This window comes from Musca domestica, unplaced genomic scaffold (genome assembly GCF_030504385.1).
Source record: "Musca domestica strain aabys unplaced genomic scaffold, Musca_domestica.polishedcontigs.V.1.1 50, whole genome shotgun sequence".
In the NCBI taxonomy this organism is placed as follows: Eukaryota; Metazoa; Arthropoda; class Insecta; order Diptera; family Muscidae; genus Musca; species Musca domestica.
In genome coordinates, this window is record NW_026712347.1 from 3,607,136 (window position 1) to 3,620,727 (window position 13,592).

The 13,592-nt window shown below is 35.2% G+C and overlaps 2 protein-coding genes across 3 annotated transcripts; one reads left to right on the plus strand and one right to left on the minus strand.

Annotated features, from left to right (window-relative positions):
• Positions 1 to 1,695: 1,695 nt before the first annotated feature.
• LOC101898002 (cytochrome b5 reductase 4) lies at positions 1,696 to 3,801 on the plus strand. Its single transcript, XM_005176357.4, has 4 exons — positions 1,696 to 2,127; positions 2,183 to 3,182; positions 3,240 to 3,329; positions 3,388 to 3,801. Exons 1-4 carry the CDS (start codon positions 1,818 to 1,820, stop codon positions 3,599 to 3,601), a joined length of 1,614 nt encoding a protein of 537 aa, XP_005176414.1. The 5' UTR covers positions 1,696 to 1,817; the 3' UTR covers positions 3,602 to 3,801.
• LOC101898176 (succinate dehydrogenase [ubiquinone] flavoprotein subunit, mitochondrial) lies at positions 3,788 to 13,294 on the minus strand. Of its 2 annotated transcripts, none has more exons than XM_005176358.4 (5): positions 13,025 to 13,294; positions 5,773 to 6,287; positions 4,833 to 5,709; positions 4,564 to 4,766; positions 3,788 to 4,494 (listed from the first exon to the last, which is right to left on the minus strand). In XM_005176358.4, exons 1-5 carry the CDS (start codon positions 13,076 to 13,078, stop codon positions 4,164 to 4,166), a joined length of 1,980 nt encoding a protein of 659 aa, XP_005176415.1. In that variant the 5' UTR covers positions 13,079 to 13,294; the 3' UTR covers positions 3,788 to 4,163. The 2 variants fall into 2 exon arrangements, with proteins under 2 accessions (XP_005176415.1, XP_058984379.1); XM_059128396.1 differs by lacking the exon at positions 13,025 to 13,294 and adding an exon at positions 6,755 to 6,882.
• Positions 13,295 to 13,592: the final 298 nt, after the last annotated feature.

Genomic DNA, 13,592 nt, shown 5'->3' on the forward strand with positions numbered 1-13,592 from the left:
TCCGATTTTTCCTCTTTGATATTGGATATGCAAAATTCATAGAATCTAAAGGTGGGAATTCAAAATCGAACTAAGTTAACGATGAGCTGGCCGATGACTTAAGCCAGCCAAATATGCTCTTTATATATTTCCAGCCTTAAGGTGCAAGTACATAACAAGCTTGAAGTCATGGCTAGGCATATTAATGTCAAATTGTAATGGAAAACTACGGGATGATTTTAGTGCGGCTCTGTAATCCCTTTATGAAATGTCACAAAAAATGCCTAGCCATGACTTCAAGCTTCTTATGTACTTAGACCCTTAATTCTGTTACAATCAAGTCAATGGTTGCTTTGGAATGGAGAAATGCTTTGGAAAAGTTTAAGACATCTGTCAAACTGAATGAATCAGCAGATGAATTGGGGAGGCGGTAGATTTAGAGATCGATAGCTCAGTGAACCCACCGTTGTGTCACTTCTTCCAAGTATTACATAATCAATACCTTCGGAGATTTAATCAGAATTGATTGATTGGAAGGAGATGTAATATCTCCAAAAAATATGGCCAGTGATCTCTGAACGGATATCAACGTCACTCATCTCCCTGACGAAATCTGACCTAAAGCTTATGGTGGGCCTAATAACAGGTCACTGCAACATTAGGGCCATGATTTCAAAGTGGGGGTGACACCGAATACGAAGATGAAACCGAAACGGTGGAGCACTTACTCTACCACTGTCCAATCTTTCTGGTGTCAGACAGAGGCTACTGGGTAAGCGAGTGTGGAGTGGTTGTGTTTTTAAACAACCTCCCATCCTTTAACCTAACCTAGCCTACGTAACGTTACAGATTGACGCTTTCTTGGGGAGTTTTAGTCATAGTCTTCAACTGATTCTTATGTAAGTTTGCACTTTTTGTTCCCAGTCACAGGAATTATAAAGAACTTTCCATATAAATCCAAGTTTTGATATAGACCACACTTATCGGCATTGGATACTTTTATAATTGTAGTCACACTTTTTTGTGAGATTATTTTAAAATGGGTGTAATAAGTTTCCAATAGGTGCCGCATACTACTGCAAAATTGTCCATATGGGTCGATATTTTTGTACGACATTTTGATGATTATGGCTATTTTTTTAAACGGAATTACTTCAAATGTGTGGCTGGAATTTACAAACAAGATATCAAAACTTTCAGATTTTTTTTTTTGCAAAGCTAAGTATTTGTTTCCTCTTTCCGGAAAAGTATGTTTTTCTTGGGGGAAGGACCGGAGTACTCGGATTTTTGACCCGAAATCTTGGTTCACGACCCGAATCTACAAAACCGATTTACTGAAATTAGGGTACAAATACTTACCTTTGGTAAATATTACAAAAAAGTCCAAGAGTTTTTTATTAAACTAGAGCTGTACCGGTAGGTCTGTTACAATCTTTTTTCTGAAAAAAAAAGACCTGAGTGTACAGGTAATCATCCGTATACCATAATTTATAGACACCTATTCTTATAACAGCTGTGATTGTTTACCGCACCGACAGGAGGTATGAAGACCTTGGCAACTCCTACCGCATGGCAAAAAATTTTCCCTTAATATGAAAAACAGCTGTTTATGTTTAGATGGACCGATTTTTAAAACCCTGCAAGGAATTCCAGTTTTAGATCTGGTGAACTCTGTGAACTCCAGCTCATGGTTGGCTTTCGACCTGCTAAGCCCTGAAGGCCTTCTTTTTCGATCTGTTGGTCCCTAAAAATTTGGATCCTTATTTAGCCAGTTCTAGCTACATTTGTGTAGCTATTGAGGGCAAAGGTAGCCACTCAAGTAACCGCAATCCAGCAATATGTCGAAGAATAATCTTCTACCACCATCTTCAACGGCTTCCCTAATGATTCCGCAAACGACACCACCAAATAATGGAAGTGGCTCTGCAACTGGCAATCCCCGTAATAAATGTGCCCTAAAACCGGGGCATTCATTAATGGATTGGATACGTTTGGGCAATTCTGGGGTTGATCTATCCGGTACCCAAGGACGTATAATACCGGTAACGCCAGAAGAACTTTCAAAGCACAATACCAGGAATGATGCCTGGATGGCAATACGAGGTGTGGTATATAATGTAACACGATATATGGACTTCCATCCTGGAGGTAAGCATATTTTAAAACTCATGTAACATTTGCTAATGGTTTAATTCATTTAAAGGCGTCGATGAATTGATGCGTGGTGTGGGTAAAGATGCTACAAAACTTTTCAATGAAGTACATGCTTGGGTGAACTATCAACAGCTACTTAATAAATGTGTAATTGGTCCCCTAAAACATTCAAAAAAAGTGGAGAAAATTGTAGAAGAAACCACAGACTCTTTATCCACAAAGCTATCTCCCAAATTTGCAAAACCGCCATTACCACCTGCATCACAAGACATTCTGCCACGATTAGATTGGATACAAAATCGAAATAGTATAACCATTTACTTCTATACAAAACAGTTTTGCAATCCTGGTTCCTTAATACGAAAAGTTCCTGATCAACCAGATAATCATGTTGAAATTTGGATATTAATAGACACCTATTTACATAAATTTGACTTTGATTTACACTCTGAGGTAGAATGGCCGCCAAAGGACGTGAAAATTAATAGAGAAAGTGGAAAAATTGAAATTTGTTTCGAGAAACCTGATGCCAACAAAGATATATGGCCACAGTTAGGAAAACATCAAGTGAAAAAAATGCTAAGAAATTCCGTGGAAAATGATTTGTTACTGGATTTTAAAACATCTCAACAGCATCAGTATAATCATAATACCTTTGTTCTTTTGCTGAATAATCCTAACGTGATTTGTACTCTACCGCTGGGATATCATGTTTCGCTTGAATGTCAAATAAACTCAAGGAATTTGAGTAAATGTTATACGCCAGTTCCCAGTAAATATCTAAGGGATCTTAACCAGGACAATAATTGTGTTTTGAAAATGTATACATTAGATTTTCTAATAAAAAAATATTCATATCCTAATAGTTTCTCCGGGCATCTAAGTGCGACTGGAAATGATGCATCGTTGAAGGTTTCTATACCTAAAGGTAACTTCAAATTAGCCCAACTGGCTGGTCATCGAGGCATTTGTTTCCTTGCTGCTGGCAGTGGTATAACGCCTTTTCTCTCGCTTATTGATCATCTGTTGAAAAGAAATACCAATAGAATGTAAGGTTTCTAAAAATTTTATTGCATACGATTTATTAACAAATTTCCATCTTTTAGAGAACTTTTAAAACTCTTGTATTTCAATAAAACGGTAGAGGATATTTGGTGCTGCGATGCACTTTCCAACATGGCGAAGGAAGATGAGAGGTAAGTTATAACATTTACATTTCATTTTCAGCGTCGCACTAGTAAGTTTTATTTTTAGATTTGAATTTACTAATGTTTTGTCGAACTCTGGTGACAGTTGGACTGGACTAAAGGGTCATGTATCATTGGAAATACTAGAACCTTTAGTGGATAAAACGAAAACCGATAAAATAACTTTTATTGCATCGTGTGGACCATCTGGCTTTAATCAAAAAGTGGAGGACATTTTGCAGAAATTGGAATTTCCAAAGGAGAATTTATTTACTTTCTAACAGGTCTATACAATTTGCGTATTCGCAATTGTTATTTAACATAAGCTGTTGTTTTAAAGTGCTGATGTTGTAAACTTGTCCGTTCGTTATATTTACCCAAAAATAGTTAATTTCCATAATAATATCTTTATGTTTCTATGACTGACTTTAAATATGTACATACATTAAGAAAAAATACAGCAAAAATAGTTTAAATATCATTCATTTATTGTATTTCTTTTTTAAAAATTTACAACTACAACTTTTTTCGCGTCAGAATATTAAAAAGGATTCTCAAGGAAGTAGAACGAAAATACATTTTTTTAATAAATAAAACAAAAACAAAATCTGATAACAAAAAAATCTAGCTGGAAGGAACCCAGAAAGCTGGTAAAAACAAAGCGCAGATTTGTTTGTTGTCGTTTTCTATTTAAAAAAAAATAAAGAAAATTAGCTCAGTTGTAGACAATAGAAATTTGTGTGTATGTGTTCTTAGTATCTCGTATTTTTATATTAAACTTATACAAAAGAAGGAGGGACATAGGAGGAAATTTCAAAAAAATAAAGTTTTCCAAACAGCTTTTTAATACGAGCGAATAGCAGGAGGTACAGTTGTCACGGTATCATCCAAGGTATGATCGATAACAGGTCTGTATTTGATTTCGACGGTACCCTTCTCATCAGTGACCCACAAGAGTGTGTGTTTGCGCCAATGTTCGTCCAAGGGTTTCTTTTGTTGACCATCAACAGGTTTGCTGTAGTCGTATTCATCAATGCGAGTTTTGAAATCTTCACGGGCATGAGCACCACGGGATTCCTTGCGGTTTTCAGCGCCCACAATGGTCATTTTTGCATTGGCCAAAAGGTTCTGCAATTCCAAAGTTTCAACCAAATCGGAGTTCCAAACCATGGATCTGTAAAAGAAAGTCATTAGTGTACAATATTCTTTGATTTAGTTTTCTTTTCTTTTAGAAAAAACTTACTTGTCTACAACCTTAATATCCTTGAATTGTTGATAGATGTCAGACATCTTCTCAACACCTTCCTTAAGTACAGGGCCATCACGGAAGACAGCAGCATGATGTTGCATAGTCTTTTGCATTTTCAAGCGCAAATCGGCTGTGGTGATGCTACCATTGGCATGACGCAATTTATCCAAGTTGGCAACAGACATTTCACCAGCATTCTGAAGATAGAAAAAGGCATTTCTGAAGTTAAAGAAAAACAATTGTTACTCAAACGAAATTCTTACATCTTTAAGGGATGGTGGTGTGGCACCAGGTTTGTTTTCTTCGGCAATGGTCTTGGCGCAGGCACGTCCAAAGACAACCAAATCCAGCAATGAGTTAGCACCCAAACGGTTAGCACCATGCACAGAGGAACAGGCAGATTCACCAGCAGCATACAAACCAGGAACAACCTTGTCATTGCCGTTAGCATCGATGGTCAATACTTGACCCTTGTAGTTTGTAGGAATACCACCCATGTTGTAATGTACAGTAGGCAATACAGGAATGGGTTCACGTGTGACATCGACACCAGCGAAGATCATAGCAGTTTCGGAGATACCAGGCAAACGTTGGGCCAACTGCTCTGGGGGCAAATGATGCAATTGCAAGTAGACATGATCCTTTTCGGGGCCAACACCACGGCCTTCCATAATTTCAATGGTCATGGAACGGGAGACAACATCACGAGAGGCCAAATCTTTAGCTACAGGAGCATAACGTTCCATGAAACGTTCACCCTTGGCATTAACCAGGTAACCGCCTTCACCACGGCAACCTTCGGTAATAAGGCAACCAGCACCGTAAATACCAGTAGGATGGAATTGTACGAATTCCAAATCTTGTGAGGGAAGGCCTTGGCGAGCAACCATGGCAGTACCGTCACCAGTGCAAGTGTGAGCAGAGGTGCAGGAGAAGTAAGCACGACCATAACCACCAGTGGCCATAACAGTGTTGCGGGCACGGAAACGATGCAATGTACCATCTTCCAAGTTCAAGGCAATAACACCGCGGCATTCACCGTTTTCCATCAACAAATCCAAAGCAAAGTATTCAACGAAATAGTTACAATCGTAGCTCAATGATTGACCGTAAAGGGTGTGCAACAAAGAGTGACCAGTTCTGTAAATTTGTAGAGTATTCAGATAATTAAGGCCATTTGATAAAGGAGTTTGCAACACTTACCTGTCAGCAACAGCACAACATCTGTGGGCTTGACCACCCTTGCCAAATTTCAAACTTTGACCACCAAAGGCACGTTGGTAGATTTTACCATCGGGTGTACGGGAGAAGGGCATACCATAATTTTCCAATTCAATGACAGCCTTGGGGGCTTCGCGGGTCATGTAATGGATGGCATCTTGATCACCCAACCAATCGGAGCCCTTAACTGTGTCATACATGTGCCATTTCCAGTCATCTTCTTCCATGTTACCCAGAGCGGCATTGATACCACCTTGAGCGGCAATGGTGTGTGAACGTGTGGGGAACAATTTTGTAATGACAGCTGTTTTGAAGCCCTCAGCTACCAAGCCGAAAGCAGCACGCAAACCAGCACCACCGGCACCTACTACAATAGCATCATAGGCATGATCCACAATTGGATATTCCTTTGAAATAGCATCTGATTTGGTAGAAGCATCGCGACGGCCATTGCCAATGTGCAATTCACGTTGTGGCACAACGGATGAGGCACGAAGCTGTAAATTTGCGAAAGGAAATGTAAACAAATTGCTTTATATGTTAATAAATGCCAAAGGGGAATTGTGCTAATTTGTGAACTGAGTGTATGTGTATGTGTATATTAGGGTGTCTTGCGCGTGTGTGCAAAGTAATTGTCTAATCTTAAAGGTATGCTATGGCAGATTATATCAACGAAATTGTTATCGCTTTTTCTTTGTACTACTTGTGCCTGAATAAAAATAATTGACACTTTACTGTTGTTGTTTTTTACGTAAGAGGATCGCCGCGGCAGGTTTTTGTCATTTTGTATTTGTTTCTTTTTTCAAACATATGGAGTTTTAACTCGATTACAATTGTTTGCAAATCATCAACAACAATTGTTTTGTTGTAATAAGGGGGAAAATTCAACTCGATTACTAGATAATTTATGCGAAATGGAGATACCGTGTATGTATGTCTACGTGAGAATTGCACTTTTTGATACCTGTTTGTGAAAAGTAAAGTCGAAATCCCGGCTGTTTTTATAATTGCACATTCTCATTAACACGTTGACAAACTTTGGCATTTGAATGTTTAAATAGTTTTTAATATTTTCGAATAAAGACGAATTTCACTCTCATTATCATAAGATGGAAGAAATGCAATAAATGCAACTATTATCATAAATCACTTGAAATCGATTGACAGTCAATCCAAATAAATCCATTAATTTATGACAGATTATTGTACACATGTATTTAGGTATGTAGTTCATTTGTTTTGCTTTGCTCTGTAATTTAGTAAATTGCAGATTATACGCTTGATGAAAGTGAAATGTCGTGTTAACTAGAACTTATAGTTGTATATGTAATTGAGGTTGAATGTTATGACAATGCACGGCAAATATAGCATTTTCAGATTAAATGAAACCTTTTGCAATTCAAATGAATCTTTTTGCAGCGGGAATGAAACCTTTTGCAGTGGAATTGAAACCTTTTGCAGTGGAAATGAAACCTTTTGCAGCGGGAATGAAACCTTTTGCAACTGAAATGAAACCCTTTGCAACCGAAATGAAACCATTTGCAACCGAAATGAAACTTTTTGCAAATCAAATGAAACTTTTAAATTTATAGAATGAAAAATAAAAAACATTTTTATTTTTAGTAGGTTTAAAATGAAATAAACTAATTATAACTAATATATAGTTAAAGAGGAATTTTTATTGATTATTAATAACTATGTTTTTATAATTTTTTTTCTTAAGCTTCCATAAAACACAAGTGTAGATGCAGAAAGATTGAAAAAAGTTATTCAAGGTATTTTTTTCAAAGGACCCGAATTAGGTACCTTTTTATAATCTCCTCCATGGAAAGGAGGATATATTAAATTTGTCATTCAGTTTGTAACACCTCTAAATATTAGTCGTAGACCCCATAAAGTATATACAATCATGATCATAGTTGATTTAATGATTTCCACTTCTCTGTCTACTGAAATCACGACTACTTTATCTCCATAATCAATAAAGCTGCGAAGCGGGAATCCTTTATTAGGAAAGATTAATAGTATACTATAACTATAAAAAATTGTGGTAAAGCTTAATTTCACATTTCAGTCCTGGCCATACCTATAAAGGCCAAAATTTGTTTAAATTTCTCTTTTTAGCGTTAAGCATTTGGAATTTAATAATATTGAAGCATTTTATATCAAATCAATAAAGAACCATTTTTTATTACAATAATTGAAAATTTAAGAAATAATATAAATAAATGTAGATATTTATAATCAATAAAAAATCCTCTTTGTCAATATATTAGTTATAATTAATTGATTTAATTTAAAAACTACTAAAAATATAAATGTTTTGTTATTTTTCCTTCTATAAATTTAAAAGTTTCATTTGATTTGCAAAAAGTTTCATTTCGGTTGCAAATGGTTTCATTTCGGTTGCAAAAGGTTTCATTTCGGTTGCAAAAGGTTTCATTCCCACTGCAAAAGGTTTCATTTCCACTGCAAAAGGTTTCAATTCCACTGCAAAAGGTTTCATTCCCGCTGCAAAAAGATTCATTTGAATTGCAAAAGGTTTCATTTAATCTGAAAATGCTATATTAAATGTTTTGCTGAAGTATTTTGAATGTTTTTGTTGCTTTAAAATATTGCTCAGGATTTAAGTGCAACAGTGAGTGAAGAAAAAAGAAGATTTATAATTCGGCAAATTACTTTATTTACTAAATGTTAACTAAAATCCATTTGAAAATAAAAACGAAACAAATTTTTAACGCATGGGCGCACTTTTAATGGCTAATTTTCCAGATTTTTAGATAAAAACACAGCATTGAATCAAAAGAAAATCAAAACGGCAAAAAAAACGATTGATATAAATTTCTTCACAAGTAATAGTGGGGCTGAATTCTTGTTCTATGAAAATATGAAATTCTTTATAAAATTTTTCAATTGACATTTCTTTCCTCTATAAAAGAAAAAAAATGCAAAAAATTGTAGTTTCTTGTTCTGGAACAGACCATATTTAATAGAAAATTTATTTTGTGTGGCTTGTTTGTTCGGGATACCGTAGTATTTTGTTGTTGCAAAATGGTCAGGCTTATCCCTTTTATTGTTGTTTTTATAAAAACAACGTTTGTTTATTAGTGGAGAACGATGGTAATGTTTACCAGGGGGTAAGGCAGGGAATACCTAGGTTTCGGAAAGAGCCACCAATCCTCATCAGTTCCCTTGTTTTTTGTCTGGGATATTCTCCCCAGAAGTTATTTTAAAAATAACTTCTATGACAAAAAACATTTTTACCCAAGTGACGAGATCGTAAGCTCAATAGAAGAGGAACCAAAGAATTAAATAAAACTAAAATTCTTTTGGAAAGACTTCTAAATCTTACAACCGCACTTATAAACATTTACATCTTTCTCCACTTGTTATGCTTTCGTTCAACCTGAACGAAGAAGCATAACCATATAAGTTGGTTTTGTCTGTTACAACAAAAACCCCTTCGTCGACCGTGCCTTGTCTATAAATAGAACAGTGTGGCTTGTTTGTTCGGGATACCGTAGTATTTTGTTGTTGCAAAATGGTCAGGCTTATCCCTTTTATTGTTGTTTTTATAAAAACAACGTTTGTTTATTAGTGGAGAACGATGGTAATGTTTTTATAAAAACAACAATTTATTTTATATAAACATTTTGCAACAACAATTTATTTTTTCTTTATTGACAAAACCGTAATACAAATACAAAAAACTTAATGGTAACTTTAAAAGTCCTTATTTTCAAAATTGGTTGTTTATTGAAGTATTCTAAAGGATTTAGGACCTGTTTCCGTATGCGGATACGAAAGTGAATGTCAAGGCCTACATAAAGTCATCTAGTAAGCCCATACTACAACCAAGTTTTCTGTCATAAACATAATTATGTTGTGAAATTTAAAAAAAGTCAAATCTCAGTGGTGCAAAAACTACTAAGCTATTTAAAGTACTAATTCAACCTAAAACTCTTTTGTTTTTTTAAGAAGTCCGCCAATGATTTAAGCAATTCAAAAAAGCGTTTTATGTATTCTAACCTTAATCATAAAATTTTTTGCATCATTGTGATTTGAATCTCTTTGATGACAAATTTAGTAGTCAGATGGACTTACTGGCCGAAATTCTATAGGTCAGCTACTAAGTTTATTGTCCAAATGGTTATTATCAGAAGTTATCCTATTGGCTTTAGAGCAGTTATAATTTGGTTTCAGACGGAACTAATAGAGTGGAAGCATATCCGATTCTGAATCGATTTTCAGTAAATTTGACGGAGACATTTTAATCTTTTTTACCAAATAACATTGCTATAGAGTGCATTATATCACTTCGAGAAGGATTATATCAAAAAATGTATCGGAGCCGAGTTCCACCAAATGGAAACGTACCTATTATTTGCACAATAAACCTGAAATCGGATTTATGATATATATGTGAGCTATATCAAAATCTTAGCCGTTCAAGATAAAATTTTGCAAAGGTGTTTCCGAGCTCTATAAGAAATCTGGTACCAAATATTATTGTTGTCGAATGCACATTACGAATGTGAGGGACTTAAACACCAAATCGGATGAATATATGGGAACTATAGTTATATCTGAACCGATTTTCACCAAATTTCAAGTACTTACTTCTAAAGTGAATTAGGTAGGTCGTGCCAAAATTCAAGTCATTTGGACTTCTATTGGCCATTTGCTACACTATTAACCCGAAATCGGTTGAAGATATATGGGAGCTAAGTCTAAATCATAATAGGAAAATAAATGCGAATTTCATTTTGTTCACAATAATACACGGACGAACGGACTGACATGCATAAATCAACTTCAAATGGTGTTTTCATAAACCCTAACAACCTATGTTATATTGTAAACTGTGTAGTGTTTGGGCAAATCCTTTATCTTCCATAAATACTATGTGGCTAAATATGATTTCGGGGGAAAATGCGTTGTCTGGCAATGCAATTTTCAGGATCCCCTTCTTATAGTACTTAGATCCCGTGAAATTTACAACTTTGCTATTCTTCTTCGGTGTCTTGGCAAACAAACGAACACTACAATTGTTGAGTATGTGATAGTTATAAATAATTCCAGTAAATAATGTGGCTAAAATCATTAAAATATAGAATATCGGGAGGTACCGTTATATGAGGGCTATACGAAGACGTGGACCAGCATATTAAAATGTTTGTCATAGGTTGTAGTACTTATTAACCAATATAAAATTTGAAATAATTCCGGTATATAATATTGTTGAAATCATTAAAATACCAAATATCAGAAGGTATCGTTATATGGGGGCTATATGGACCGACATGGCCCATTTACGAAATTGCCTACTGGTACACAATTCGTTCGAAAGATAGCGTGATTACAACAGACAGACAGACGGACATCTCTAGATTGTCTTAGAATTTTACACTCATTCAGAATATATATACTGTCGTCAGTCTATTATGAATATTTCGAGGAGTTACAAACGAAATGAGAAAGCTAATATACCCTCCATAGAATGGTGTGGAGTATAAAAATGTGTTTTCGCCTTAACAAGGAAAAGCTAAAAAAATTACAATTTTATATTCCTTAATTCTGGGTCTTTCAACTCTATGGCAATTCTTCTTCATAACAGACAGACAATGCTGAAATATAAGCTTAAAACTTTCACAGCAAAAATTTGGTATACGGTCTGGAACCACATGAGCCCTTATCGACCAAAAACTGTCACATCAGATAACCAGACAACTGTTAAAACAGCAGAGATTCAATAGTTTGTTCTCTGCGGTAAGCATTCTTAATAAGCTGTTACACATGTGTTCATAAAAAAAAAAAACAATCAGTCTCAGCCAGAAGGCTGATTTAGTACTTCTACTTTTGCAGATGATTTCGTTGAAAGTAGGGGGAAAAGTAGACCATTTATCTAAAATCCAAATAATTACAAGCTTTCCCTATAAACACGCATTTAATTAAAAGGTGGAAAAAATAAATTTTCCATGTAAAATGCAAAAAAATATATATATTAAGAAAAGTAACCTTTCGGCCTCTCGACGTACGTCCCTGCTTAACCTGTTGCTAGAACGCAGAGGCAAATAAATTTAATTCGAGCGATAATTCTCGTCTTTTCGAAGAATAGTTGACCGATGCTGAGAAACATCATAACTTATTATCATTCAAATCTGTCTAAATGTATAAAACGAGACAGACCTTTAACGCATTATCAACATGGAAAAAGTGAAAACACTAAATACACTTGACCTATCAAGTAGGTAGGTAGAATTGCGGCATTCTCTTATTGGTCAGATAAGATATCCATATCAACTTAAAACACTCAATGCATTACTCGAAAAGTCACACAGGTAGAAAACTCCCCCCATAGTGTGAAGATATCAAAGCAAAGATATTAACAAAAGAACCACAGAGAACATACCGACAACTACAAAGATTACCTAATATGTATTTTACAATTTTAATGGAGTAGTTTTCAATTTGGTTATACAAAAGATCATCATCATCATCATCAAATATGTAAATGAAATGTTTTCCCTGAAAATATAAAGGATTAACGAGCATGCATCTGCAGGCCCCAAAGAAGAAGACAATGAACTCTACTGGTACAAACATAACCTTAAACAAACATAAAACGGCGATAGAAGACAACTGTCGATGCCACTCAGACAGCCGCATAATTTAAGAATTTCATTTTCCCCAAGGAAAATATATGAACAGTGTTCTGTTTTCATTTAACGTGGCCAAGAATGCAAATGGAAAATTTTACACATGTATTACCTAACAGTGAGAATCACATGGTTCAGTTTCCAGAAAACTATTTTCTCTAATAAAAATAGTAAATATAATTTATCCAACGCTACAATTTTTAATGCATTTTGCTTCAAGAGGTATCATTACATAACCGCACAGTTTCTGTTGGGAGTAGTTCCGAAAAATGTCTTAACGTTTCTACCAGAGGGGCAGTCTTAGCAGGTTCAGATTTGTGGGTGGTATTATTCATTACCGTCGCCTTAACACATCGAGCATGCTATCCTGCAAGTTGTGAAATTCATTCGTATCCTGCCTTCTTCCTATATGTGTATTGCACATTTGAGGAAAATTGGTTGTGTAAGCCTTTGCTTTGATAAATTTCTTTGCACATTTTTGCTCTCTCCCGAAAACCAAAACAATATTTCGTTTTTATCATCCCACCTCACACACACCGCACGCAGAACATTTTTAATATATTTTTTGAACGTACCATAGCAGCGGCATTTTTAGCCAAAATCGATGGCACTCGCATTAAACTCGCCATTGAAGCTGATGTTTTTGTATGTTTTCCTCAATTATATTATTTATTCTGCAGTTTCAAATGTATCGAAACCCGTTGGGCGACTTGTGCCAAAATTGTTAGTCGCCTTTTTGTTCAAATTCTTTTATTTTTTAATCGCTCCGATTAAAACTTATTTTTACACAAATTTTCCCCAACTACTACGACTTTCGACACTCTCTCTCACACTGAGCAATAACGAGACACAGCCATTGGCTCAGTGAGCTATCAATTCTCAGTGAATTTTCAGAAACATCCACTATCAGACAAAGGCAACACCACAGCTGATTGAAGATGAAATGTCAAAGTTGTAATAAGAAAAAACAAAATTAAAGTAATTAATCAATAAAAAATGGTTGAGTAGTTTTTCTTCCTAACGAATGTTGGTGGGTCTGATGGTCTGCTACGTGTGGTTCTGTTTAAATTAGGCAATTAATTTTCGTTTTTCAGAACATCATTTTCTGCCATTTTTATTTATATATTTGTATACAAACAAAAA

Coding starts and splice junctions, on each gene's coding strand:
- LOC101898002 (XM_005176357.4), top strand. CDS start 1,818: ATGTCGAAGAATAATCTTCTACCACCATCTTCAACGGCTTCCCTAATG. Junction 3,183..3,239: donor AAAAGAAATACCAATAGAAT/GTAAGGTTTCTA, acceptor TCCATCTTTTAG/AGAACTTTTAAAACTCTTGT. Junction 3,330..3,387: donor ATGGCGAAGGAAGATGAGAG/GTAAGTTATAAC, acceptor TTTTATTTTTAG/ATTTGAATTTACTAATGTTT.
- LOC101898176 (XM_059128396.1), bottom strand. CDS start 6,835: ATGCCAAAGTTTGTCAACGTGTTAATGAGAATGTGCAATTATAAAAAC. Junction 6,288..6,754: donor ACTTTACTTTTCACAAACAG/GTATCAAAAAGT, acceptor GCAAATTTACAG/CTTCGTGCCTCATCCGTTGT. Junction 5,710..5,772: donor TGTTGTGCTGTTGCTGACAG/GTAAGTGTTGCA, acceptor ACAAATTTACAG/AACTGGTCACTCTTTGTTGC.